Consider the following 26,637-nt stretch of genomic DNA (forward strand, 5'->3'; position numbering starts at 1 on the left):
TATCTTCTTTCCTTAATCTTATTTCAAATTGTTGTGGTTATTGTTCTTCTTGTAAGAGTAATTTGAAGAAAAAACAACGGAAATAGAGAAATAATTGAAAGAATGGGTTAAAGATTTAATTTCACAATGTGTTTCGTTAATATAAACTTAAGCTATTTGTACAAACAAAATGGACAAAGACCAAACCTAATAAAATTTTGATTACTTAAAGAAGTAAAATCGGCAAGTGTATAGTTAAAATACTAAAATTGATAAATACATAGTTAAAGGACCAAACCTGATAAGTTTTTGATTAGTTAGAAGACCAAATCTGGACAAGTATATAATTAAAGAACCATTTTAGACCTACTCTCCCTATTCATAACCATTTTAGACCTACTCTCCCTAGTCATGGCATGTTCTCGTGAAAAACATAAATGATACACCTAGACAGAGTAAGTTTTAGCATCTAATTTGAGTATTCAAATAAATTATGCTTAGAGAAGGTGGACCAAAGATGATGGGCTCCTTACCCTTTTAGGTCACAGTTTTTCATCCCATCGACGTTTGCATAGAATGGTATGCCGTTCTATTTTTTATATCCATAAGAATGTTACTCCAAAGCTAATTTTTTAATACACCTTCAGAAAAAAATGTCAGTCTCATTGAACTACAAGATTGTGAAACTGGGATTTTACTGTGACTGAATGGAAGAAACAAAAATAAACTGAAAATCAATAATTATACATTTTTCTTGTATTGTTCCTAGAACCCAGAAAACGCTACCAGATGAGGTTAGTGATACAACTATGCATGTTTCAGATTATCTTCAACGAGTTCAATACACCGATATAAAACCAACTCAATGGGGTTCAAGGAACACATTGTGTCCGATGCTAGTTTTTCATGATCCTGCTGGTTTTCTGCCATGATTCCTGTCACTAATGTACGCAAAGGAAGAAGCCATTCATTGTATGCCGTCTGCAACATGTCCTTACAGAGCACTCCAGTACAGTTCGTTTTTCCTGTTGCATGTGTTTTGAAAGTCAGATGATCATCAGTAATATTAGTGTCATCTTCTGTTGTCTCCAAAATTGAATAAATCAGTTTAGCCAACAGATATTAGACGACAGAAAAGACTGACTATCCACTGATGATAATACATAAGTCTTCTTTCTATTAGAAAAAAGAAAAGACTTGAGATAACAGAAGATTTCTGAAACTATCTACAAATTGTTTTGTCAATAGCTTTATGCACAAGGCACTTGAACAATTCAACTAGGCCCATCATAAAGTATTTAGGAAAAATTACAGAAATCTCACTTTTTAGTTTACTTATTACCATTATCCCCTATAAGTTTTACAAATTTCCAAAATCCCTCATTTTCGTGCATCAGATTAGTGTATCAGCGCTTATATTATTGTATCTCGCGCATCAGATTAATGTATCAGCGCTTATATTATTGTATCTCGCGCATGTATCAGCACTTATATTATTGTATCCATTTGAGGAATTTCTGTAATTATAAACTTTTAAGGGATATAATGTAATTTTGCCTTAAAAGTATGTGATTTCTGTAATTTGCCCAAGTATTTATATTCTTTATTGATGTTTGCTCCATCTGCTACATAGCGCAAAATAATGGACTATGGAGAGGAGATATGTTTCCCAAAAAATAAAAAGGAAGAAAGAGGAAGGGGGCAGAACCTTTTTTCTGATCAGTAAGCAAGAATGGAACTTAAATGAAGATCTGCTAGATCATGCCCCACTAATTCCAAACAAAACCAGGGACTAAAGAGGACATGTGCAAAAGAACATTAGCCATGGACATACCACCTGACATTACAATTTTCCTCTATCCCATTTTAATGACTTTAGTATTAAATTAGTAGTGGTGAAAGAACATATTGAAGTAGCTATTGAAAAGTTAGTTTAATAAAAATGTCAAATTTAGATATACTGAATGAAAGTTCTATAAAATGTCATCCAAGATGTTTTGACATGATACTTATAGGCTTATGTACATGCTTTCCTTCCTCAGCTTGCACCTATTTCCTTTACACCCTATATACATGGGTAATCTTTAACATATCAAAGTTGTTCGAAACACAGCTATTACACAACTGATAGTGTTTGGCCACTTATTCTTAGAGGTTGCATCACACGTGGCAATCAGTTTGCAACACATGCCATAACTCAAGGAAAAAGAAACTTAAAATTCCAAGTATATCCCCAATTGACAGAAATTTCCAACTTCTGCATTCTTCAACTTCCTCCTTGATGGTTGCCACCAATACTGCCCCCATGGTTTTCGCCAATACCACCATCGCAAAATCAACATAGCCACTCTTTGGCAATCTTCATTCTCTAATTTCACTCACCTCACATTTCTGCCCTGCCACCAATCTCACTACATTAATAAAGACCCCATCTGTGATGCCACAAAACACTATCCCTTCACCAGACACCTCCTCCAACTAGAAATAATTTGGATCGATCCCTTCAACCTCCTTTCATGCTCACGATGGCCATCTAATTATTCCACCACATCATGCCAGAATCACCCAAAATAATATCCTAAACAGAGACCACCATAAAGGCATCGGGCCAACACCTCTCTTCGACCCCAACAACTCAACTGAAAATCATACACACTCGACACCACTCCACCTAAAAATCACCGCTCTCTCCCTCTTTTATTATTATTCCACCAAGTTTACTTATAAGGATTTTATATCTCTTCGCAACTCCTACAATTTCAATCTCTCCCATCTGTATTTCTACTCTTGTTAAACATAACCAAAAAGATTAAGAAGCGGGGTTGAGTCTGTGAAATCTTGCTTTGTAGAGTGGTAATGGGGCTATTAGTTGAAGGAAGGTTTGGGACAATGGGTTTGTGTATGGCAAATGATAGGGGTGATCTAATGGATTTTCTGATGAAGGTCATTAGGTAGTGATATTGGTGGGGAGGGGCGGATGTATGTCTGTGATTCTTTTTGACGGTTGGACAGGGGAGTAACCTGAAGGTGGTGGAACTGGTGGTGGTTGTTGGATGGAGAGGTTCAACTGCTGGAGAAGATGAGCATGGAAGGTGGACAATCGAGGAGGTAGGGGACACGTGTCACATAAATAAGGCCTCGTACAAAATGCTTGTTCATCATACGCCAAAAAAAGGCTGGTAAAATATGTTCTGGCCACGTCGACAAAAAGTTTGGGATAGATAAGGTGTACAAAAGGAACATATGAGCAATTTGGACATCATACGCCTAATACTGGTAAAATATGTTCTGGCGTTCTTGGGGTTGGGACCTGATTTCTTTGAGTCCACCAATGATGATATACCTACAGACCAAGATAAGTTGCGCATTGGTTCGGATGTGGATTCTAACACTGATGATGATGGAGACTATCCTCTAGCTCTCGAAGACGCTGGAGGTGACGATGCCATGGAGGATTGAAAAGGGAAGTTCTCCACCCTACTTTTGTTTTTACTTTTGTGATTTTTGCAGCACTGGATAGTGCTATGCTTTTAAGTGTGAGGTGGGGTGTGAGATCATGTCCATGTCCTGTGTATATAAATGGTTGTTTTTTATTGTTAGTTTTAGTTTGGATTCCTTGGAGTTTGATTTCGGTTCTTTGACCAAGGATAGCCCCTTCGAACCGTACCAAAAAATAAGATTTTTTCTTTGTAGGATTGAGTCAGTAGTCATAGTTGAGAGACATTTACTTATGATGGATGGATCACTAACGACTGTCTTAAGGGTATAGTTTGTCAATGTGTGTGTCATGGTATGGTGTTTGTACTGAGGCTGCATGAAAGAATGTTGGGTGACGTGTAAAAGCATGAGGGGAAGTATGTTTAGAGACCCTTGAAGCTCTTATGTTGACTTAGAATGCAACTTAAGCTTAAAGTAAACTCTTACATGGTCCAAACTTGTAAATCGCTAGAAATCTCACTAAATTTGAGCAGGTCACATTGTGTGATAAGGTTTGTGTATTACTTGCTACATCATAATGCCTAGAACTTGCCTGGTGTGTGTAAAGTGAAATGCAAGTATTGCTCCGTTTAGAAGATGACAATAGGCCTTCCTTGATTTGCCTTGTGAAATCTAGCCTGCTCAGATATTCTATCACTAGTCAGCCCTTTTGAGTCTCTAGCATGTCGTTAGTAGCCATATTTTTGCCTTAGCCCTTTTGTTGAATCCCTAGTTTTGGAACCATGCTTCCTTGAGCACTGTCGCATAGACTTGATAAACCTATTGAAGCGGAAGAAAGGGGATGGTTGAGTGGAAAAAGGTGGTTTATGATTAACTACAAAGTAATGAAAAAGCCCTCGTGATATGTGTATGAAGCATTTTATTGATGAGATGAAATCAGTACTGAATAAGTATTGAGAAAAGGACTAAAAACAAAGGGAAGAAAACAATGAGTAATGAAGTCTAAATTGCAATGTGCTTAGGGAAGTGTAAGTCACTATTACATAGTTTCCATACCCGACCCCTCACCCACATTACAACTCATGAAGTCCTGTTTGATTATAGTCGAGCGTACTGAATTAGTGGAGGAGCACACTAAGGGCAAGCCTATGGCTCGTTATGTGTAGCATGTGAAGTCGTTTGTGAGAGTGAGTTTGTTTTTATGTTGTGCCCTTTGTTGAGATAAATTGATTAAAAATGAGTGAAAAGTGGGCAATTCTTTGTCGTGAGGGCTCATGTTTAATTATAGATGGGTGATGACTAAGTGAGGCCGAATGAAGATCTATGCTTGAGTTGATAAGACTTGTTGAATCAATGTTTGAGCCATGAGGTTTCAATGTATTTGCCTTGAATGAATGAAACGTATGTTATGCTTGAGTGCAAAAAGATAATGGATTTGTGAATTGTGTAGCCACAGTACAAATGTTGTTGTTTGTAGAGTCGTAAATTAAGGTATTTTGTGTGAAGGTGATTTGCTCGAGGACGAACAAAGCTTTAAGTGTGGACTGGTAATCTTGGGCATATTTATATGCCTAAAAGCCAAGTGAAAACCTATGTTTTAAGCTAATTCGAGAGCAAATTCCATTAGGTTAGTTGTAAAGAGTCATGTTTATGCATTTCACCTAACCAATATGATTAGGTGTTTGTAGGTTGGAAAGCACGTGAAATGGGCACAAAATGACAAAAACTGAGTTGGAGGTGAAGCGAAAATGTGGAAGCACATAAGGCAAGCCTCGAAGGAGTAAAAGAAGGATAGGATGAGAAATGAACCCAGCTCCATATTGGCTTCATATCGCGGAGCTGGGATTTTAAATCTGGCGTAGGAATATTTTGGACTAGAGGAGCTTGTATGGGCTCTGCGTCACGGAGAAGGCAGTACTGAAAAAATGGGCAGGTCCATATTGACTCTGTGTCAGACCTGTGCGCCAGATTTTTGTCGTATTTTTCTAAGCCTGTAAATAGTCTCATTTTTATTATTAATGTTTTTCAATTTTGTGGAGGACAGGACTAGGACGACTTTTCTTCTCGAATATTAGGGTTCATTCCTATTCTTTAATTCTTGCATTTTTAGTTTACAAATATAAATCAAACTTTTGTGGCACACTTGCATTAATTTGTGGGTATTAGTGAAATTTGATATAAGCTAATCGTAAGTCCTTTAGGTTCAATAATCCGGCTCTTCTAGAGCCACTATATTACTTGTGCAACCACGTACACTTGCATGTGCATTTGGGAGCAATAACTGCAATTGCAACCATGACAAAAAAATTGTCCTAAATTCTTTTAACGTTTTGGAAGGTCACAGGTTTGGGAATTATCTAAGATTTTTCCTTTAACACCAAACCAACTTGACAAGATTTCCATTTTTATGCTTGACAATTTCAAAAACCACCTAGCAGAATGGAAGACAAAACTTTCTAAACTTGGCAGACCGTTCTACTCCCATTCGCTCTACTCTTTAACGTCATTCCTAATCACTTAATGCAAATCATTTTTACACCCAAAGAAATTATTCATCACTTTGAGCGTTATCAGCGACAATTCATTTGGGGTTCTAGTGCTCACAAAAGAAAACTTCATCTAATTCATTGGAACAGTGTCACAAAATAACAAGGAGGCCTGGGAATACAAGATCACCAAATCAATGCTTGCTAGCACTGCCTGGAGACTTTGCCATAATCCCAAATCTATGTGGGCTTCATTACTTCTCAATCGCTACATGTCATATCATGGAAGGACTACTCCACACTCTTCCAGAACTTGGAAGAACATTACAAATGACTGGAATTATTGCCAAAAAGGTATAATGTGAATAATGGCCACACAAACTCACGTTAGATTAATGGACAGAACCTTGGTTAGCCCCTAATTTAACTCTTCGCAAACTTATTCAAGGCCTACTCCAAAAGACTGACCAAGCTGTTATGGTTTCATCTATCATACACTATGGCTCATAGACACTATCCTCCACCTGAAGAAATCAAAAGTCTCATTCAGAACCATTACCTTCCCCTTTTCACTATTTTTTTAATCAGCTTAACATATCTATTTTAAACAGAGAATTAGAGCAAAGGTATACTTCAGTAATAATTATAGTAGTAGCCAAAAGAGCAAAACCTACCCCCCTAGATCCCTCATAAACTGTCTAAAACATGAATTATGTCCATACTCACATATAGGGAGGATTCTCCCTACCATACACTTCATAGTCTACACACCTTCAAATTCACTTCCACGGCTTATGATTTACCAAGCCAAATACTCATTGCTTTTACTTTGTGGCATTTATGGAAGACTCGAAATGATAACATATTCTCGCACAAAAAAAATCAACCTAAGACAACTTATTTACCAAATGGCTTTGGAATATTATCACACAAGTAACACTCGTATTAGGAAATGCCATTAAGTCCTAGTACATGTAAAATGGGAACCACCACCGACAGGTATCTACCAACTGAGTACTGATGGTGCATTCAAGGATGCAGAAGAAAAACAGCGGATTGGAGGAGTTATTCGTGACTCAAATGGACAATGGATAGTGGGATTTGCAGGTGCAGCAAACACAGCTTTAGCCATGGAAACAGAATTGTTAGCTTTGCTTCATGTGCTCAACTTGTCTGTCCAACGAAACATCATGCCATTGCAAATAAATATTGATGCCCTGGAATTAGTCTCATCTCTAACACATACAACTAACAATGCAATACATTTCTTTACTGACTGCAGGTAGTTCCTGCACAAGTTGAATGATCCGGAAGTCAATCATGCGTACAAGGAGAAAAACAAAGTAGCCGATCAAGTGCCCCCAAGGCATAGCTCAAGTGGCAAAAGGTGGAGGATTTGTGGCTTAGGTAGCAGGTTCAAGCCCCACACCATGCAAAGCGAAGCCTGGTATTTAAGTGGAGAAGGGTAGAGGGGCGGGCCCATTATCCACCAAGTTTAGAAGGCAGTGATTGGTCCAAAGGACGGGTCACAGACGGATTTCTCGGTTATCAAAAAAAAAAAAAAAAAGTTGCCGATCAACTAGCTCATTTTGGTAAAACACTGACTGAAAGTAGCATCCACATACTTGATCAACCTCCTCTTTTTGTTAAAGATCTCTTACAAGCATCTTCATGGAGGTACAGCAAAGGCAAGACTAATTTCTGCAGATATGGTGCTATCCGAAAACAAGATAGTTCCAACTGTAACCAGCCATTAGCAGTAGGAACACTTGTAATGTCCTCCATAACTTAGCTTTTGATGCTAACCTTTTGTACTCTTTGGGGCAACATGAGCTCCCATGTATATTTTGCTTAATATAATACAAGTCTAATTGTTATTACCAATCTTCACAAGTTTTTTGGAATTCAAATTCATTCAATTAATTCAATCTAAGTTTTGGTATTGATGTTTTCTCTGTTAAATTAGATTTTCAACCATTACTAAGATATTTTCTTCTTACTGCCACTAATATAATACATAAGTCCAATTAACATTTTATATTTCGTATCCCATCAAATATCAACACATTGGTTGGGTAGGGTATTTATACTAAAAAAGCATCAAACATTAAAGAAAACCCACAAATAGGAGAACCATGTTACTGGGACCAGGAGAGTATTATTCTAATCAAAGATCAAAATGAAAATGTAACTAAATCTCATGTAGAAGCAACCATAAAAGACACACACATATAGTCCAAAAGAGATTTTTTTTTTTTCATAATTAGACTACACTTACCTGTTGACTCTCTGATCACTACAAACCGATAGAGATTGAGAGCTGATAGAACCTGTAGAGTATGGCAAGAAATACAGTAAGAAAATGTAAATTTAATCAATGTGCGTGGTTAAAAAACACAAAAATTTCCCTTCATACTTCCAAATTTGGTATGCTTGAGGGTATCACGTGAGTATTATCAACTTTTTGAAGGGTAAATCACTAAGGGGCCGTTTGGTTGCTGGTTAGAGTTATGTAGGTATTAGTAATACATGCAATAGTTATGCAGGTTGTTGAGAATACAACCAAATTATAAAAGTGTGCTCTCTCTAATAGCTTAAGCTTTTAGACGAGATGGTCGCACAGAGCAGGCAGAGGTCCTGAGATCGAATCTCACCGCCACCCAAAATTAAAAAAGAATTTCCACGTGCTTGGCCCATGAAAAAGAATCAGGCCCACACGTGAGGGGGTGTGTTGAGAATATAATCAACAATAAAAGTGTGCTCTCTCTAACAACTTAAGCTTTTAGATGGATGGTCACACACTTCAACACAGGTATTAGCAATGCAGGTATTAATTATGCAGGGTTTATTTGTGCAGGGTTTAGTTTTGCAAGGTTTAGTTATGTAAGGTTTAATAATTTCTTTGGGTGTTGGTTTGTTATATTAACAATTAATAAACACTATATACTTCTTAAAAATAAATTATTTATCCTATTGAGTTTGACAAGTTTATGGACGGTCAGCTGTTGCTAGGACCTTTTACATTGCAACCCATGTCTTGTAGTTCCATGCTTTCACCACTTAAAAAAACACAAAAAGTAAAAGGTAAAGTAGAAGAAATAACCAATGTGAGACAAATTCTCATCTACATACAAAGAATGATCACTGAGGTTAGTAACCAAACGGGCTCTAATAATAAACTTACACTAGTGATCAACCAAGAATGGACATTAATCTGACTCATAGAGGAGAGGAAAAGAGCCGTCAATCCTCATTATTTTCACCAGGCAAGAAACAATATATAGACTAGAGAAGAAAATAGGCAGTTGAATCACACAAGTGGGTTCTAGGAAGGGTAGAGTATACGCAAACCTTACCACTACCTCGTGGAGGTAGAGGCTATTTCTGAAAGACCATCCTCTCAAGTGTAACAAATCCAAGTACAAAGAGTAAGAAAACAATGAGAAAAGCATAGCAACTAGCAAGGGAAGCAGTGCAAGTCTTGCAAGAAAGGAACAAGAACAGCAAAATAGTGCGACAATCAAAACACACTAAGCAACAGACTACAATATTACAACTAGTATGATGACAAACACCTAGACTCTCAGAAAGCAAGACAACACTCCACTGCCTACTAACCTTCTACTCTAATACGCATCCTGCACACCCTCCAATCTAAGGTCATATCCTCGATAACCTGAAGTAGAGTAATATCCTTTCTAATCACCTCTCCCCCACTACTTCTTCGGTCTACCTATTTCAGGTAAAACTATACATTCGGGTACTTACTCCTTATGAACAAATTTAGTATGTAACATCTTTAGCACCTTCAACCTGTATTTTTTTATAACTGAGATATCCCCGAGGGACTGCTGGTGCATAGTTCAAAACTTGTTGGATGATGGATGAGTCCACCTCTCTACCCTTCTCCACTTAATACCAAACTTTTGTCTGCGATAGGTTTTGAATTCATGATGTGCGCCTAACCTACACATTACGTTAATGAGCTCTAACCATCAGATTAGAGCCCCGAGGACTCGACTTGTATTTTCTCAACTTACTAGTATCAATATGCCCAGTTATTCATTTTCGAACAAAAATACACCACTTTTGACTGGGCCTCAAATCCTAGCAGCATCCTTGTCGTACTTCTAAGAAAATGCTCCATGAGAAAACACAAGTTGACAATTGTGTGTGAACCACTTTTAATGCATGTCATGAAGTTGATAAAGAAGGCGGGCAAGAAGAGTTGATTCAAACTTGAATGTTTTTCATTTCTCTGAAGATTTGATGAAGTATATTGCAACAACATTACCTCAATCGAGAGAGAGAGAGAGAGTTGGTCAAAGATGGTCATCAGATGCAAATCCCCAAAAATATTAAGCACAACATCACTGCATTAATCCTTTATAATGATTAAAACGTAAGATTCAGATATCCTAGAATTTTCTCATAATTAAGATTCACAAAGAAGTCCAACTGGCAGCTCACATGTAAATTAGAAGAGGGATGATCCTATGGCTGAAATCTTCAATAAATTGGTTATTTGTGCCCCAAATCCTATTGTCAATTAGCTGATCAATCATGTCACAGATAAGTGAAAAGAACACAGAAAATCCTCACATTATATAGCAATCAATTCTCCTCAAACTATATAGCAACCAGTTTTCTTGATGGAGTCATACAATAAGCTAGCTTATAGACCAAGTATCGCTAATGCCACTGGAAGCAGAAGCATTAGAGAAAAATTCCAAATAGAAATCAATAGAAGAAGAGATGGAGGGCCACCATTTGGAATTACAATATAAGTCACAATTTATTGAAGATTTTAGCCGTATCATTCTCTCCAGCCAGGCAAGTCTAATGCAAAACTATAGATGCTAATATAAGTCACATATTGTCGAGTTAAAAAGGAAGAGACAATTACAGCATCACTGTACTCAGGAAGAGATGGAGGGCCACCATTTGGAGGCTTCAGAACCAGCTCTACTAGTTCCAGAACACCAGCACTCCAAAAGGAGAGACATTGAGAATATTTCACCTCTGCCTCTGAGACCCCACTGTTTACTGAGATACAGCTACTATATTCCTCGTGCATTTCCCTTCTGATACAATCTAAGAGGATTGCAATCTGTACATGAAACAATATATCTAAGAGCAAATTCAATCAAGTGTAGTCCAAGAACAATTACTGTAGCTGTAAACTTCTCTAGCAACTGATGGAGACCATACCATTGAAGAAGACTCGCTATTCTGTATCAAAGCCGTTAAGATGTCAAACCTTAAAGAACTTGGAACATCTGCAAGCACCTGCTAATGTAAAACCAATCATCAAATGGTCACATGCAAGTCTACTCGCAAATTCTCTATAAACAAAGAGCAAAATGATTCACTTCCCACATACATAATTTCCTTATCATGAAATATAGCTAATAATGTACATTTAAAACAAAAAATCTCATGAAACAACTAAGAAATAAATACAAAGTCGTACCACCTTAGAAGTTCAATGTATCCTCAGGGGTTCTATCAGCATTCACCCCTTTATGTTGGTTTTCTTCCTTTCCACTCGAATCCTTTTATTTTTAGAACTCCTTTTTAAAAGTTTATAACAGGCCATGCTTCTCCAAACACTTCATGGCATAATAATAAGTCAGAACAAGGTTCAACGTGCCACCCACACTACTATTCAAATTTCCAATCAACTGATCTAAGGTTCCAGTACCACTCTTGGCGAATTTAGAAGGAATTGGTGTTCCTTTTTAATGCCTCATAGAGACTGTTTGGATTAGATTATTTTAAGTGCTTTTGAGCTAAAATAGTTTTCAAGAACTTTTTTAGTGTTCAGGTAAATTTAAAAAGTGCTTATAAACACTTGGTTTTAATCTAAAATGATGTGGCAAACGAGCGAGTTGAGTCGATCAAAAACGAGTTAAATAAAAATGGATCAAGTACTCGACTCGACTCACATTTTAAATGGGTAAAAACGAGTTACCCAATGGATAATATGGGTACCCATATTTACCCATATTATAATAGAAATCTTGTTAAAAGCTTTAAAAACAAAAAAAAATTAAAGTTTTTTTTTATCACCCAACCTCCCTTCCCCCTACTAGCGCCCCCACCCCTCCCCACACCCCATCTCCCCTAAAAAAAAAATTAACAAAACTTTAAATTTAAAAAAAAAAAAAAATTTAACCCCAGCCCCGCACACCCCTACCACCCCCCCCCACATCCCTAACCCCCTACCAGCCTCCCCCACACACCCCATCAGAAAAAAAAATTAACAAAATTTTAAATTTTTTCCATTAAAATTCTTTTAAATTTTTTTTACCACCCCACCCCCCTCCCACACACCCCCTACCCCCTACCAGCCCCCTCCCCCCACGCCCCCCTATCCCAAAAAAATGTAAAAAGAAAGTTTCATTTTTTTAAAAAAAGACTTTCTTACTACCCCACCCTTTATCACTTTTTTTTTGTGTGAAAGAACATCTTTTACCCATTTTATCCATTTAACTACCCACTTTTAAATGGGTAATATGGGTATTATTCGTTTTTACCCATTTTCAAATGAGTTGGATACCTAACCCATTTAAAATGGGTAAATATGAGTGGATACCCATATTAATTACCCATTCTGCCACCCCTAGTCATAAGTTAGGATTTTAAGCTAACTTATGACTTTTGGCTTATAAACCTAAAGCCAATCCAAACAGGCTCTTACACAATTGTGACGTCTCAGACAATGCCAAAATCCATATTTTAACCTAAGCAATGATTAGAATAAATTAAATCTTGAGGAATGGACAAAGTTTGATCTATGAAAATTGAAGAAACACTATAGAGTAAGTATTTAAGGATCACTAGAAGACTGGGTTCATGCACTGCAATTCATCTAGCACAAAATAGAATGAGGTTTAGGCAAGATTAGACGGCATTGTGGGGCCTCTAATGTAAATAGTTTTATCTACGCTCAATGTTTCAAGAGAATGGTATGATAGATGAAGATGTTACATATATAATTGAAATAGGATAGTTGAAACAAAGAAATGCTACTGAATGTTATGTTTGAGAAAGGTATGTGTCAAAGCGAAAGGCAAAGTTCTATAAAATAGTTTTTAAGACCAAGAAAGGTATATAAGAGTGCATATTGGGCCTCTAAAGTCTACCATATTCAATTGATGAGTGTTGGAAATATGCAGATGTTAAGATAGATACCTTATAATACAAGAGTAGATTTTCTTTTTGATAAGTAAGGACTTGATTTAAAGAGAACGAAGATGGTACAGAAAAAGGTTCAGGAGTTAGCAGCAAACTCTATAATCCAATACTACATATTATCTCCTTGCAAGTACAAAAATCCAAATACTTATCCATCATATCTAAAGTGTTGCTATAACATCAAAAGTAAGAATGTTTAATGCATATATTTTTTAATCTGTAACTTCTTCCCATCAAAGTATGCTGTTTCTTTCCAGTCATAAGGTACACATTATACAATTGAGAATAGTTCTCCATATTGGCTTTAAGCTCTTTTTAACCTCCTGAGATTGCCACACTTCCACAACAAGCTACTAATTTTCTCTGGTGACACCAAAGATATTCCCGTTGTGCTAAAGAAAAGTTCCCAGCATTAATCTTGAAACTCTGCAATGCAAGAAAAGATGTTCAACTGTTTCCTCGTCTGAATTGCAGAAATAGCATCTGCTGCACAGGGAAAAATTTCTCATTTGTAACTTGTTCTGTTTTTGGCAAGCATCCTATCTGCTAGCAAACCAAAAAAGTTGCTTCCGTAGGTGCTTTGGTTTTTCAAATCATCTTTCCATAGCCAGTCTCCCTGACTGAACTGTTGCAACAACATGGTTTTGTAACAGTTATTGACTGAGAATAACTTATCCATACTGTTGACCCAAACTAGCTTGTCCGCTCTGTCTTGTTTTATCGAACATGAATTCAGTTGTTGAAGTAGTTGGCAATTTGCAAAAACTGTCTATTTTCCAATCATTTAGGTTTCCACATACTGTCAGCATCGCCAACCCATCTCCCATATGTCACCGCGTTGTCGAACCATCTCTTGGTTTCTCTTGGCTATATGGTTCATCCGGGGGAAAGATTGAGCTTCAAGAAATAGTATACGGTCTTATCAGTACACAAATGTATAACTCCCCAGAAATTTCAGTTGCGCACATATTCATTCCCGCAGAAATTGGGTTCAAGCTTTCCCCAGTCCCTTCTCATCAATGAACTCCTGACGTATACATAGGAGTGCAGTTCGTTCAAGAGATTCCTACCTCTCTATCTCTGAGATGTTTGGATTTTTCAAAACTCCATGAACATGCAGATGTCACCTCGTTGCCAACCCAGATCTGATCTAACCGGAGAAGAAATGCTATTTTATGGCGATATCTATATCAAGGAGGTCTGAACAGTATCAAAATGGAGCAATACTCGTAGCAGTGAGCAATTTTCGGCTACTTCGCAAAGTCATTCCCTAACTGGTCAAGAAGTTGCGGCGTCGATCGACATTAGAGTCACTGACTCCATCAGCATTCCCCACAAATCAGCCCAATCCTTGTTTATGGAATCACTGGAACTGGAGTACTCAATAGATCAATTCATTGATTCAATCGTTCAAATCTGCAAACATCCAGATCTCGCTGAGTTCTTTTTTCCAGGTTCTATCTTCCCATTAGCCCCTTGTTTTTAGTTTCTTGTCCATTTCTACCTAGGATTTTTAGCTTCTTGTGTGAATTTCTTTTTCACTGCTGACTTATTTCCACTGTACTGTCAATTTCTGCCTATATTTTCTGTTAGTTTCTTCTTCGTTATTGCATCTGTTTTCTAGTTGCTTGCCCATTTTTGCCTATGTTTTTACTTCTTGTTCAGCTTTTCTAGCTTTCATTGCTGCCTCAATAATAGAACTGATCATTCACTCTCTGTTTTTGTTAGTGTTGTTTTTCAGTTTATTATTCGATTTTCCAGTTTTCTTGGTCAATTGCTGCTTCTGTCAAATCTTCTAGTTATCATGTTCGTTATTGCATCTGTTTTCTAGTTGCTTGCTCATTTTTGCCTATGTCTTTACTTCTTGTTCAGATTTTCTAGGTTTCATTGCTGCTTTTATAAACTAGCTGATCGTTCACTCTCGGTTCTTGTTAGTATTGATCTTTAGTTTATTATTCGATTTTCCAGTTTTCTTGATCAATTGCTACCTCTGTTTTCAATCTGCTTATTTTTTAGTTGATAGTTCATTTCTAATTCCCACTTTTGGATTTTGCGAGAGCCTTTGGGTTGTTGGTAGCCAATTTGAGTTACCGAAAGAGGAACACTTGGTTACCTTCCGTAGTTCGGTGGTCAAGACTCAAATAGACTTTTTACTCCTTAGAGAGGGTGATAATGGTTTTTGTAAAAACTTTAAAGTTATCCCAAGTGAGAATCTTTCGACCCAACATAAGCTCTTGGTGATGGATTTGGAGATCAGAAAGGATAGGAAGAAGAGGACTGAGGATGACTGGACAAGGATAAAATGGGGTAGCTTGACAATGGGAGTGCCCTGGAGATAGGGGAGAAGTTGGTGGCTATGAGAGCTTAGGGGAGTGGTGGGGATGTGGGCAATATGTGGGATAAGACAGCCAGTTGCATTAGGGAGACAAATAGAGAGGTGTTGGGTGTCTCGAGAGGCCGACCAAGTAGACATAGAAAGGACTGGTGCTGCAATGGAAAAGTACAAGGGAAGGTGGAAACAAAGAAGGTGGCTTACGCGAAGTTGGTAGAGAGTAAAGACAAGGAGGAGAAGTGGCTGAATAGGGATAAGTATAAGATGGCTAGGAAGGAAGGGAAGTTAGCGGTTAAAGCAGCAAAAACAGAAACCTTTGAGCGCTTGTATGCAAAATTAGAGGACAAAGGAGGGGGGGATAAAAAGTTATACAAGCTAGCCAAAGCTAGAGAGAGGAAGGCCCACGACCTTGATCAAGTGAAGTGCATCAAGGATGTGGATGATAGAGTATTAGTGGAGGAGGTACTCATTAGAAGGAGATGGAAGTCATACTTCCATAAACTCCTAAACGAAGAACGAGACAAAGGCATAGTGCGGGAGGATTTGGAGCACTCAGAGAGGCGTTGCCATTATGGGTATTGTAGGTGTATAAAGGTTGAGGAGGTTAAGGGTGCTATTCGTAGAATGCATAGGGGTAGACCAACTGAGCCAAGAGAGATTCTGATGGGCTTTTGGAAGAGAACAGGCGAGGTAGGTATGGAGTGGCTGACGGAGTTGTTTTCAAGACGACGAAGATGCCTAAAGCATGGAGATGGTTACTATGATTCCGTTCTACAAGAACAAGGGTGACATTCAGAATTGCAACAACTATAGGAGTATTAAGCTATTAAGCCACAGAATGGAGGTTTGAGAGAGGGTGGTAGAGATAAGGGTGAGGGAGGTTTGACTATCTCCAAAAACCATTTCAAATTTATGACAGGACGCTCAACTAAAGAAGCCACTCATCTCGTAAGAAGACTAGTGGAGCAGTATAAGGAGAGGGAAGGACTTTCACATGGTGCTTACGACAAAGTCCCTAAGAATGTTCTATGGAAGTGCTAGAGGTGTACCTGTGGCGTACACTAGGTCAATTAAGGACATGTATGATGGACCCAAGACCCGAGTATGAACAGTGGGAGGAGACTCAACACTTCCCGTGTTGATGGAGTTGGTCTACCTCTACCTATCTTGAATCCATCCATAACTAACGTCTCATACCAACCCACTGGAGCATCCACACATCTAATCATCACATGACTGAGTCATCTCAACCCCTCTTCTCGCATCTTGTCTTTCAGCGAAGACACTCCCAACTTGTCTCAAATATCCGCATTTTTATTTTATCTCTCCTAGTATATCTACACATCCATCACAACATTCTCCTCTCCACCATTTTCATCTTCAAATTGTGAGTTCTTAACTGGTCAACACTCCACCCCCATACAACATAGTTGGTCTAACTACAAACTTGCTTTTAAGTTTAGGTGACACCTCTTATAACACAAGACTTCAGATGCGAGCCTATATTTCATCCACCCTACACCAATACGGTGAGTGACATCCTCCTCAATCTCTCCATTTCCCTGGATAATCAACCCAAGATATGTGAAACTACCTCTCTTTGGATAACCTAGTATCAAGCCTCACTTCCATAGCAGCCTCATGTGTCACACCACTAAACATGCACTCAAAGTATATAGCTTGGTCCTGCTCAACTTGAACCTTAAGACTCTAGGGGTCTGTCTTCAAACCTCCAACTAAGCATTAACTCTGCACGAGTCCCGTCAATCAAAACTAAGTCATCCGCAAATAACATACACCATAGCACCTCACCTTTAATGTGTCGCAGCAATACATCCATCACCAAAGAAAATAAAAATGGGCTAAGGGATGGGAAGAGGTGATTAGACAGGACATGGCGCAATTGCAGCTTACCGATGACATGATAGGAAGGTGTGGAAGACCCGAATTAGGTAGAAAGTTAGTAGGTAGGAGTGCATCCATACTAATAGATATGAATGTTTTGTCTTGTTTCCCTTACTAGTAGTCGTAGGACTACTTTTGTTCTTCGATTTCTACCACCATCTATTATTTTGTATAGTCTGTTTGTAGTATTATTTTGTTGTAGTATTTCCTTGTTACTATCTATTGTGCATTCAATGTTTTGGACAACGAAAGGCGACAAGGGTCTGTGTGCTTGCCTTTTTGAAGTGAGGCGTCAATTAATATCAAAAACTTTAAAATATTTAATTGCATATACAAATAACAAAAATATCAATAGCAATAACATTGTAGCAAATATTTCATTTCAAAAACTAAAATTGGAGTGCACAACCTACTGGTTAAGAAGAAGAAGAAGTGAGGTGTCAATTAATATCAAAGACTTTAAAATATTTAATTGCATATACAAATAACAAAAATATCAATAGCAATAACATTGTAGCAAATATTTCATTTCAAAAACTAAAATTCGAGTGCACAACCTACTGGTTAAGAAGAAGAAGAAGTGAGGTGTCAATTAATATCAAAGACATTAAAATATTTAATTGCATATATAAATAACAAAAATATTCTTTGTCAAAAAACAATAACAAAATATCAATAGCCTTACATTGTAGCAAATATTTCATTTCAAAGACTGAAATTAGAGTGATGGTAGAATAAGGCCATGTCATTGGGTCCGGGGGCAAGGGGCAAGAGTGATTAGTAGGTTAAGGGGTTGTCTAGGTTGAGAGTGGGTTCTTGGAATATAGGGACATTGAGAGTAAAGTCCATAGAGCTAGTGAAGATGCTCAAGAAAATGAAGATTAGTATACTTGTATCCAGGAGACCAAACGGGTAGGAACCAAGGCTCGGGATATGGATATGTTTAAGTTGTGATACTCAAGAGGCTCGAGGGATAGGAATGAAGTAGGCACTTTAGTAGATAGGGGACCTAAGAGAGCAAGTGGTGGAGACTAGAAGGACCAATGACAAGATAATGATGATTAAGCTAGTCATTGGAGGGTTTACCTTGAACATTATAAGTGCATACGCACCGCAAGTGGGCTTGGACGATGAGGTTAAGAAGCAACTTCTAGGAGGATTTGGATGAACTAGTGAGGGGTATACCGCCTTCCGAGAAGTTATTCATTGGCGGAGATTTCAATGATCACAGTGGTTTTGACAATGTGTATGGAGGCTTTGGTCTTGAGGTTAGAAACAGAGGAGCGTCGCTTTTGGATTTTGCTAAAGTTTTCCAGTTGGTGATAGATAATTTGTACTCCGAAGAAGGAGAACCACTTGGTTACCTTTCCTAGTTCAGTGGCCCAAACCCAGATTGATTACTTACTCCTTAGAAAGGATGATAGAGGCCTTTGTAAGGACTGCAAGGTTATCCCGAGTGAAAATCATACTACCCAACATAAGCTATTGGCGATGGACTTGGAGATTAAAAGGGAGGAAGGGGAAAAAGAGGATGTCATATGAGGGTGCACCTGACCCCTACCCAAGCTTGGGAAATGGGGGAGAGGTTGTTGGCGAAGAGGACTTGGGAGAGTAATGGGGATGCGAACATCATGCGGGATAGGACAGCCGGTTGCATTAGGAAAGCACCTAAAGAGATGCTAGTGGTTTCGAGGGGATACTTTGGTGGTTAACGAGAGAATTGGTAGTGGAATGGAGAAGTCCAAGGAAAAGTGGAAGCAAAGAAAACTGTTAATGCAAAGTTGGTGGAAAGCAAGGACGGGGAGGAAAAGTTGATGAATAAGGAAAGGTATAAGGCGACGAAGAAACCGGTTATGGCAGCGAAAACGACAATTTTTGAATGAGCGTATGTCGAGCTAGGGGGCGAGGGTGGAGATAAAAAGATGTACAAAATAGACAAGGCGAGAGAGAGGATTGAGACTTGGATCAAGTGAAGAGCATCAAAGATGAGGGAAGATATGTGTACACTCTACCTTCCCCAGACCCCACTTCCCACTTTGTGGGATTTCACTGGTATGATGAGGTTGTTGTCGTTAGGTTTCTTCTAAAAGTAACACTCCATCCAATTGTTGAATTAAATTCTATAATGTAACCCTTTTTATTCAAAGCACATTTGAACAAGACTGGATACCTGCTTTTGAAGCTCTCATTTCCACACCGTGTCCATCCAAAATATAATCCTCCTACCACTTCCCACCTCCGATCTGGTGAACTGTAGAAATTCATCGCAGCAATCACTAATCATCTTTCAGATTCCCCCACAACTTTTCTATTGTGAAGGATTTTGTTTCCACACCTATTTTTGCACCATATATAGCATCCAAAACTTGCGGCCAAATCTCATCACTTTCCTTACTGTATCTCCAGAGCCACTTAAAAATAAACTTTTATCATGCATTTTCAGACTCCTTACCCACAGTCCACCATCCTCTTTTTCTTTTATAATCGTTTTCCACTTGATCAGAAAGAAGAGAAGAAAAAAAAGGAGTTAGATTGACAGTACTCTTATGTCTCTCACCACTTTGGATAATAAAACCAAGACACTCATTTTTCTTCCTTGAACAAATATCTGGCCACATGGAATTTAAGCCTAAGTAGTTTAAAATTCGAACCAGAGAACAAGTTATGCTCTAGTCTCTAATATTCGACAGGGCACCTGAACTGCAATTATGCAGTACTTTCATTTTAACTGTAAGATAAACTCTCCAAATTAATTTTAATATAAGAAACGTGAGAAATGAGGACCTGGCAACCTATAAGAAAAGATATTCAAAGAAAAACATCGATTCATTTTCCTCCATACCCTCAGGTAAGAGTAAGAGAACATTGAGAGATTCATAGAGGGATAACTTACAAACGCAACATATGCTGATATTACAATTTGCAAGAAATATCATCTTTCTGAGGGTCAAATTTTTCTCTAGACAGGAGTCATGTAATTCCGCTATGATAATAATACTGAGAAAGGCTTTCTGCACCAAAATAAGAAACTTCAAAGCACAAGGAAAAATGTTTTTACCTTCATCAGAGTATCAAAAGATTTCTTCCGCAAAACAGCATTTGGTGCATATATAATGACCATTTCAATCGCCTACACAGTGCGCGTCAACTTTAGGCGCAAGTAGAACAGCTCAAAAGAACCCAAGATGTTGCAACACTTCACCTGCAATGACGTATATAGAGTAGGCACATATGTGGAGTAGTCCATTGTATCGTTTTGAATTTCTTGGTGCATACATCCATCCATAATGCAAAGCAGGAAATCAAGAGCATGCACTTTCAATTCCCATGATAGGTCAACACTTGAGAAGACGTACTTTAACATGCCTATTGCCTGCCATCTTTTAGTCTGGTTCTTTTGAAGTTCATTTTTCACTGCTTCAAAATCTGTATCAGCAGCCACTGATGTCTCATTGGATTTGTAACCCCAGATTACTGCACAATATATCAGGGAAAATATAGACAGGCGAGTGAGAAGGTAGCAAACATCTGGTGAGAAGAAGAACAATTAATTAAATCCAGAAAACACTGACCTGCAAGTGATCCGCCATGCTTGACATGAGAAAAGCAAGCCATGTTATCATCCCCGTCATCTGGAAATTTCAATAGGGCATTAAAAGGCACATATGCATGAACGATTTCTCACTTCCTAGTAAAACGAAAACGTTATCCTAAATTATCATGCAGGGAAATTAGCAAACATTTTGTAACTGACGATAGCGAACAATATAGGAATAATTACATTCCAAGGCATATATTAAAAAATCTTTTAACAAAAAAGGAGAAAAATCTAACACCCACCACTACCTACAAAAGGATCGGTACCACAAACATAAGAAGAAAATAAGGATGCACGTATTTACCTCCACATATGGTTGTGAACTTGTCTACATCAAGTCCAGTAATTAATCCCTCATATGATAAACCACAGATTGGAAGAAAGTGTGACAGGTGTATCATAATGGGAAGAAGACATGAAATGTTATGCCCCATTGCAATTGAAACAAGAGCCTGCATGCAGGAATGGAATTTTGTCACAGACAGACATTGATTAAAGTTGAATTTCCGGGAAACATCATAATGGCCTCAAACAAGAACCAGAAGAGCTCAAGATGGATTTTGCATTGAGTCTAAGGAACACTGACCATGACTTGCAGGACAAACATGCCCAACAGAGCACAGAGTTTTTTCTTATCTTTCTGTTCCTGTGAAGCAAAGATCAATTAGGGTAATCCCAAGAAAACAAGATGCAGAATACGGGAATATCACGGACCAACAATTTGCAAACAGCTTGTATTGAATCTGCAAGAGCAATTGCTTTGTGGAATAAGTCCTCAGTATCTTTTCCTTCCTCATCTGCCTCTAAGGACATGGACTTTAAAACACCAAGAATAACAGGAACTGCAGCTTTCACTTGCTCAAATTGCCGTCTTTTGATGAGTATTATAACTGAAACCAACGTATAAGGTAGAAATCCAATCATGACATTGCTGACAAAAGAATGCTAATAGCCAAGTTCCATTTAGAGGATTAATAAACCTTCACGAACTACTGGCACTAAAGTTTGCTGAAATTTTAGACCAACGAAATTAACTTCGAATTTACTTATTGAGGCAGCAAGGAGAAAAAACTCAACCAGACGAATTAAACTTGATTTTTTTTGTTTTGACTCACAAACTGTTGAAGGTCAAATAAACAAAAAGTTATATTTTAAAATATGTCTAGATTCATTGAACTCTAAGTACAGAATATTATATAGGATGCCTAGGATATTTTTATTTTTAATTGTAGCATATCTACTTACATTGTTAGATGAAGAGATATTACTTGTGAAGCAGACTGAGAGACCTGTATAAGGAGCTCTTCATGTATACTGTTAGTCACTTAATGCAAGACAAGTTTTCAATTTCGGCATAGTGTCAAAGCCTCTAAATCCAAGTAGCAACTTAAGTGGCTTTTGCTGGATTAAGAATACTTTGGGATGGCTGCTAGAAAGAGCAGTTCCTACTTCTCTCTACAATCCAGAAAGAAAGAGTTCATGTCCTTCAAACTTGTGTGCGATAATCAAGCGGCACTTCAAATCGCATCAAATCCAGTGTTTCATGAAAGGACTAAGCACATTGAGATTGACTGTCACTTTGTCAAAGAAAAGATACTCTTAGGAGATATTGTTACAAAATTTGTGAAGTCGAATGATCAACTCGCAGATATCTTCACCAAGTCCATCATCGGTCCTTGTATTAATTATATCAGTAACAAGCTAGGTACATATGATTCATATGCACTAGCTTGAGGGGAGTGTTAGAATAGGAATAAATATATAAATCCTACTTAGAATAGGAATAGGAATAGGAATCCTAATTGGAGAAAGAGTCATAGGAATAGGAATCCTAATTTGAAAAGGAGTCCAATGTAGTGTCTATAAATAGGGTCTCAATGTAATAATGTAGATCCACAATTTCAATAATATATTTCTCACAGTTCCATTACAGTCGTCCTATATTTCTCTCATGATTATCCTCCAAAGAGCCTCCTCTTCATTCTCTCTAAAATATTTTCTTAAAAAGACACTAATTAAAGCATTTAACATCCCTCATAAACAATTTCCTGAACTTTAAACAGGAGCCTCCAATTCAATATAAAATCCATAACCTCAATTTTTTTATCCATTAGTATTTCTTGTTTAGACGTACATTTTGTCATAGCATTTTCTTATTCAGCATCAGGTTCTCAATCTAGGATATTGAAGTTGTAATTGTGTTCTTCCATCAGTACTAAGAGATCCACAACTATTACCCTCAGTTCATTCCATTACCAGAAGAGGAATAGCTCCAGCAATGAAGTTGGGATGTTTAGATGCTATAGAAACACATCGGGTCTAAACCACCAGGATAAAAGGCAAGCCAAGTGCACTCAAGTTGGATTTTAGTATGCGGCTCTCACTTTTGACAATTCCATCATATGAATGGAAGGGGAAAGAAACAGAAGTTACCATTCAAACGGTATTTGGGATTAATAAAGTTTTAACAATCCTCTTCCTTAAGAAAAAATACAAAATACAAATAAAGCATTGCAGGAGCTCACAGATTCCACGAGCTTCAGAGTGTAATTGTGTTGTTTTAGGAACACCTAAATCATTTGAGAGTTCATAAAAGGTGTATACCAGACGTAACTTCTAATTTCTGGCGTGAAAATAAGTCCCAATATCCTTGTGTGGACTCAACAATAACATTATGAGATTTCCGCTTTTTACCACCTTAACAAATATCACTACACAGTTTTAACCTATTTCCTCTAGTCTAATAGTAAATTGTCAATCAATGAAATTATGGATTACCTTTGCCGAGGCCACCAATGAGAGGAGAAAAATAGCAAGGAACCCTGAACATTTCAGTTGGAGAACTTAGTGCCTGAAAATTTTAACATAGGCCATCATAAAAACGGAGAACAAAATGTTTACAAGCACAAACCTAGAAAGAGTCAGCATTGTATACTATCTTTAAACTACAGTATGTGAGCCCCCAAAAAATGCACTAATTGAGCCTGACTCACTAATCAGGCACTATATTAAAGTTAGAAGCGACATGGAAGTTACTTGAAACTCTAATCCTCATAAATCAACTGCTATCTCTCTTAGGAATTTCTCCTATCAAAGAAATAGCAATCAGATGAGGGTAAATGGAAATTGGTACAGAACAACCTTGAACAGTTGGTGTCCAACTCTCAATAAAATGGCTCCAGATTTTTAATGTGTAATTAGGTAGAATAATACAAGCTACACAGTAAAATTGTCAAAGACAACAATATTCTTCCATTCAAAGCTCTTTATAAGAGAAATGTTAAAACACGCTAATTCCTCATTTATTTACTTAAGATGATGATGACATGGCTGCATACTGCTGACATGCTCTGCAGGATTTTACTTAGTACTCTGATTCTGAACAATGTATCACAGAATTTTATAAAGAACTCCAATAAAGAAAGAACCATAAATGTAGAGCTAGAACAAATTCATACCTCGCAAAGAATTGATAGCATTTCCCGCGGAGAACACATACTAACTAGATGTCCAACAATGAGTTCAGCAATCTCGGAGCAGCTTTTGGATGCACATGCAAATTTACATACTACCTTGGGCAACTCAAAGGACAAAGCATCAATAACTTCCTACAACAAAGTATAAAGATCACAAAAAATCGTTTTCCAAACAATACAGTAAATCACTTCTACTTCCAATTTTATTACTTAAGTGAAGGGGAAAACACTAAATTTGACGGAATTGCCTGGTTTCTGGAAGGTGCACTTATGAAACAATGAATTTCAGTAAGAATCTGGAATGATGTTGTCTCTAAATCAAGATTTGATGCTTCTTCCGAGATGGGAGTAAGGAAATCGGCAAGCCCGGTGAGTAATCCATCGGAATTGCTAAAGTCACCGGCTTCAATCAACTAAAGATATAAGAAAACTCATCAATAATGTTTGAGGTTAAAGATATGACTATAAATAATCATGTAGGGAGAGAGTCGGTGTGTTTTGTGGCTTACTTGAGAGCATGTAGTCAGGGTCTGTTGGAGGCGAGGAATGAGGGAATCGGAGAGATGTGGTTTCTCTTCCGACATTCTAATCTATCTCTCTCCGCCGGCGATGCTGTGGAGGGTTCCTTACTAGCAGATACACGACTCCCTTCCAAGCGACTTCGCGGGAAACCTTCTTCTCATCACAACTATACTATTAGGTGAGCGTGTCAGCACAGCCCGATATATATTATTTATTTTGTACTAATTTACGTAACATATATTTTACTTTATTACTCTTATTTAGAAGTGAGAGTTGGAAAGGACCAACATTGCATTAATACTCTTGTACAACATGCATACAGTTTTGTACATTAACTTTTCACTGCATTAATTAGTTGTACAATGTGCAAAAACAATTGTACATTAATAGAGGACTAACACCAAGGACTAACATTGCAATTATTATTATTACTCATTAGTCCTTATTAGAATTATTATTATTAATCATTAGTCCTTATTAGAATTATTATTATTACTCATTAGTCCTTATTAGAATTATTATTATTACTCATTTGGCTTCATCTACTTCTACTTTTTCTACACATATTTTTCTTTAATAAAATAATTATTGCCTCCATTTTTTTTAAAAATTTTTAACATTTATTTTTAATTTTAAAACATTGGAAATTTTATGTTAAAAATTTAAATAATAGAAAAAATGATTTATTTAACTTTTATCATCATCGATACAACTAATTTATTTGACGTTTTTTCTTAATCTTCATCTCATCATTAATGTTATTTATATAATTTTCTTAAATCACTTATTTTTTCTTTTTTAACTCTTTTTTTATATATATAAAAGTTGGATATGTAAATGATGATGTCACATTTCTTAGAAGCTAACATTACTATTTATCTAATTTGTCCAAATTTAAAAAAAAATGAAGTTATCATACGCAAATTTATGGTTAAACTTAAACTATTTGATTCTCGAAAAATAAAAAGTCTCACATAAAATGGGACAGACGAAGGATAACTCTCAATTAAATTTATTTCACTTTTTATTTTCCATTTTTAGCATAATTTTTCAAGTTGGATTTCTAGGAATTCTATAGTAGACCCATTTAAATTTTACTTTTTTGTTTTAAATTAGAGAACTTGGCCGCACTTCGCGCGATCATTTAAATTAAATAAATTTTTTTAATTTTATATTTACTTTGTTGTTTAATTGTAATATTATTATTTGTCTTAATAATATGAAGATTGTGAAAAAAAATAAAGCTTCACAAATTTTACATCTATTAAATGAGGAAGAATATATTTTTTATCAAATAAGTTAAAATATATTTGCTAATAACAAATTCTTCCATTGCATGAAGTTCATCCTTTAATATATAATATATATTTCGGTCTACCATTCTCCTTAAATGTCTAAGAAATATCTCATAATGTCAAATAAGACTGTAATACTCTCTCTGTCCCTAATTACTTCTCCACTTTTAAATTTACGCATTTATTAAGAAATCAATTAATGACATAGTCAGTTTATCATTTTACCCCTATTAATTATGAAGTAGATGAAAAGTTCTGCAATTTTCAAAGTAATTGCTCATTTAATTGAGGGTATAATAGGTTAAAAAATATTCTTTCTTGATTTGTCAAAATGGACAAGTAATTAGAGACAACTATAAAAGGAAAAGTAAACAAGTAATTAGGGACAGAGGGAGTACTAAACAAA

The 26,637-nt window shown here is 37.0% G+C and overlaps 1 protein-coding gene across 2 annotated transcripts; it reads right to left on the minus strand.

The window, feature by feature from the left end:
- Positions 1 to 621: 621 nt before the first annotated feature.
- LOC125821657 (aberrant root formation protein 4) lies at positions 622 to 25,086 on the minus strand. 2 transcript variants are annotated; one of them, XM_049501060.1, is made up of 14 exons: positions 24,924 to 25,086; positions 24,663 to 24,827; positions 24,397 to 24,546; positions 23,717 to 23,789; positions 21,653 to 21,828; positions 21,525 to 21,584; positions 21,243 to 21,390; positions 20,913 to 20,972; positions 20,543 to 20,814; positions 20,399 to 20,470; positions 11,115 to 11,192; positions 10,810 to 11,013; positions 8,182 to 8,233; positions 622 to 1,004 (listed from the first exon to the last, which is right to left on the minus strand). In XM_049501060.1, exons 1-14 carry the CDS (start codon positions 24,996 to 24,998, stop codon positions 787 to 789), a joined length of 1,803 nt encoding a protein of 600 aa, XP_049357017.1. In that variant the 5' UTR covers positions 24,999 to 25,086; the 3' UTR covers positions 622 to 786. The 2 variants fall into 2 exon arrangements, with proteins under 2 accessions (XP_049357017.1, XP_049357018.1); XM_049501061.1 differs by having other exon boundaries at positions 21,525 to 21,578; positions 24,924 to 24,999.
- Positions 25,087 to 26,637: the final 1,551 nt, after the last annotated feature.

This window comes from Solanum verrucosum, unplaced genomic scaffold (assembly GCF_900185275.1).
Source record: "Solanum verrucosum unplaced genomic scaffold, falcon-dt-bn FXZP01000212.1, whole genome shotgun sequence".
NCBI classification, from domain to species: domain Eukaryota; kingdom Viridiplantae; phylum Streptophyta; class Magnoliopsida; order Solanales; family Solanaceae; genus Solanum; species Solanum verrucosum.

Excerpts from the sequence above, each read along its gene's own strand:
- LOC125821657 (XM_049501060.1), bottom strand. The coding sequence starts at position 24,998 with ATGTCGGAAGAGAAACCACATCTCTCCGATTCCCTCATTCCTCGCCTC. Across the intron at positions 23,790-24,396 it reads TGCTATCAATTCTTTGCGAG|GCACTAAGTTCTCCAACTGA; the intron begins GTATGAATTTGT and ends TAAAATTTTCAG. Across the intron at positions 20,815-20,912 it reads GCATGGCGGATCACTTGCAG|TAATCTGGGGTTACAAATCC; the intron begins GTCAGTGTTTTC and ends TATATTGTGCAG.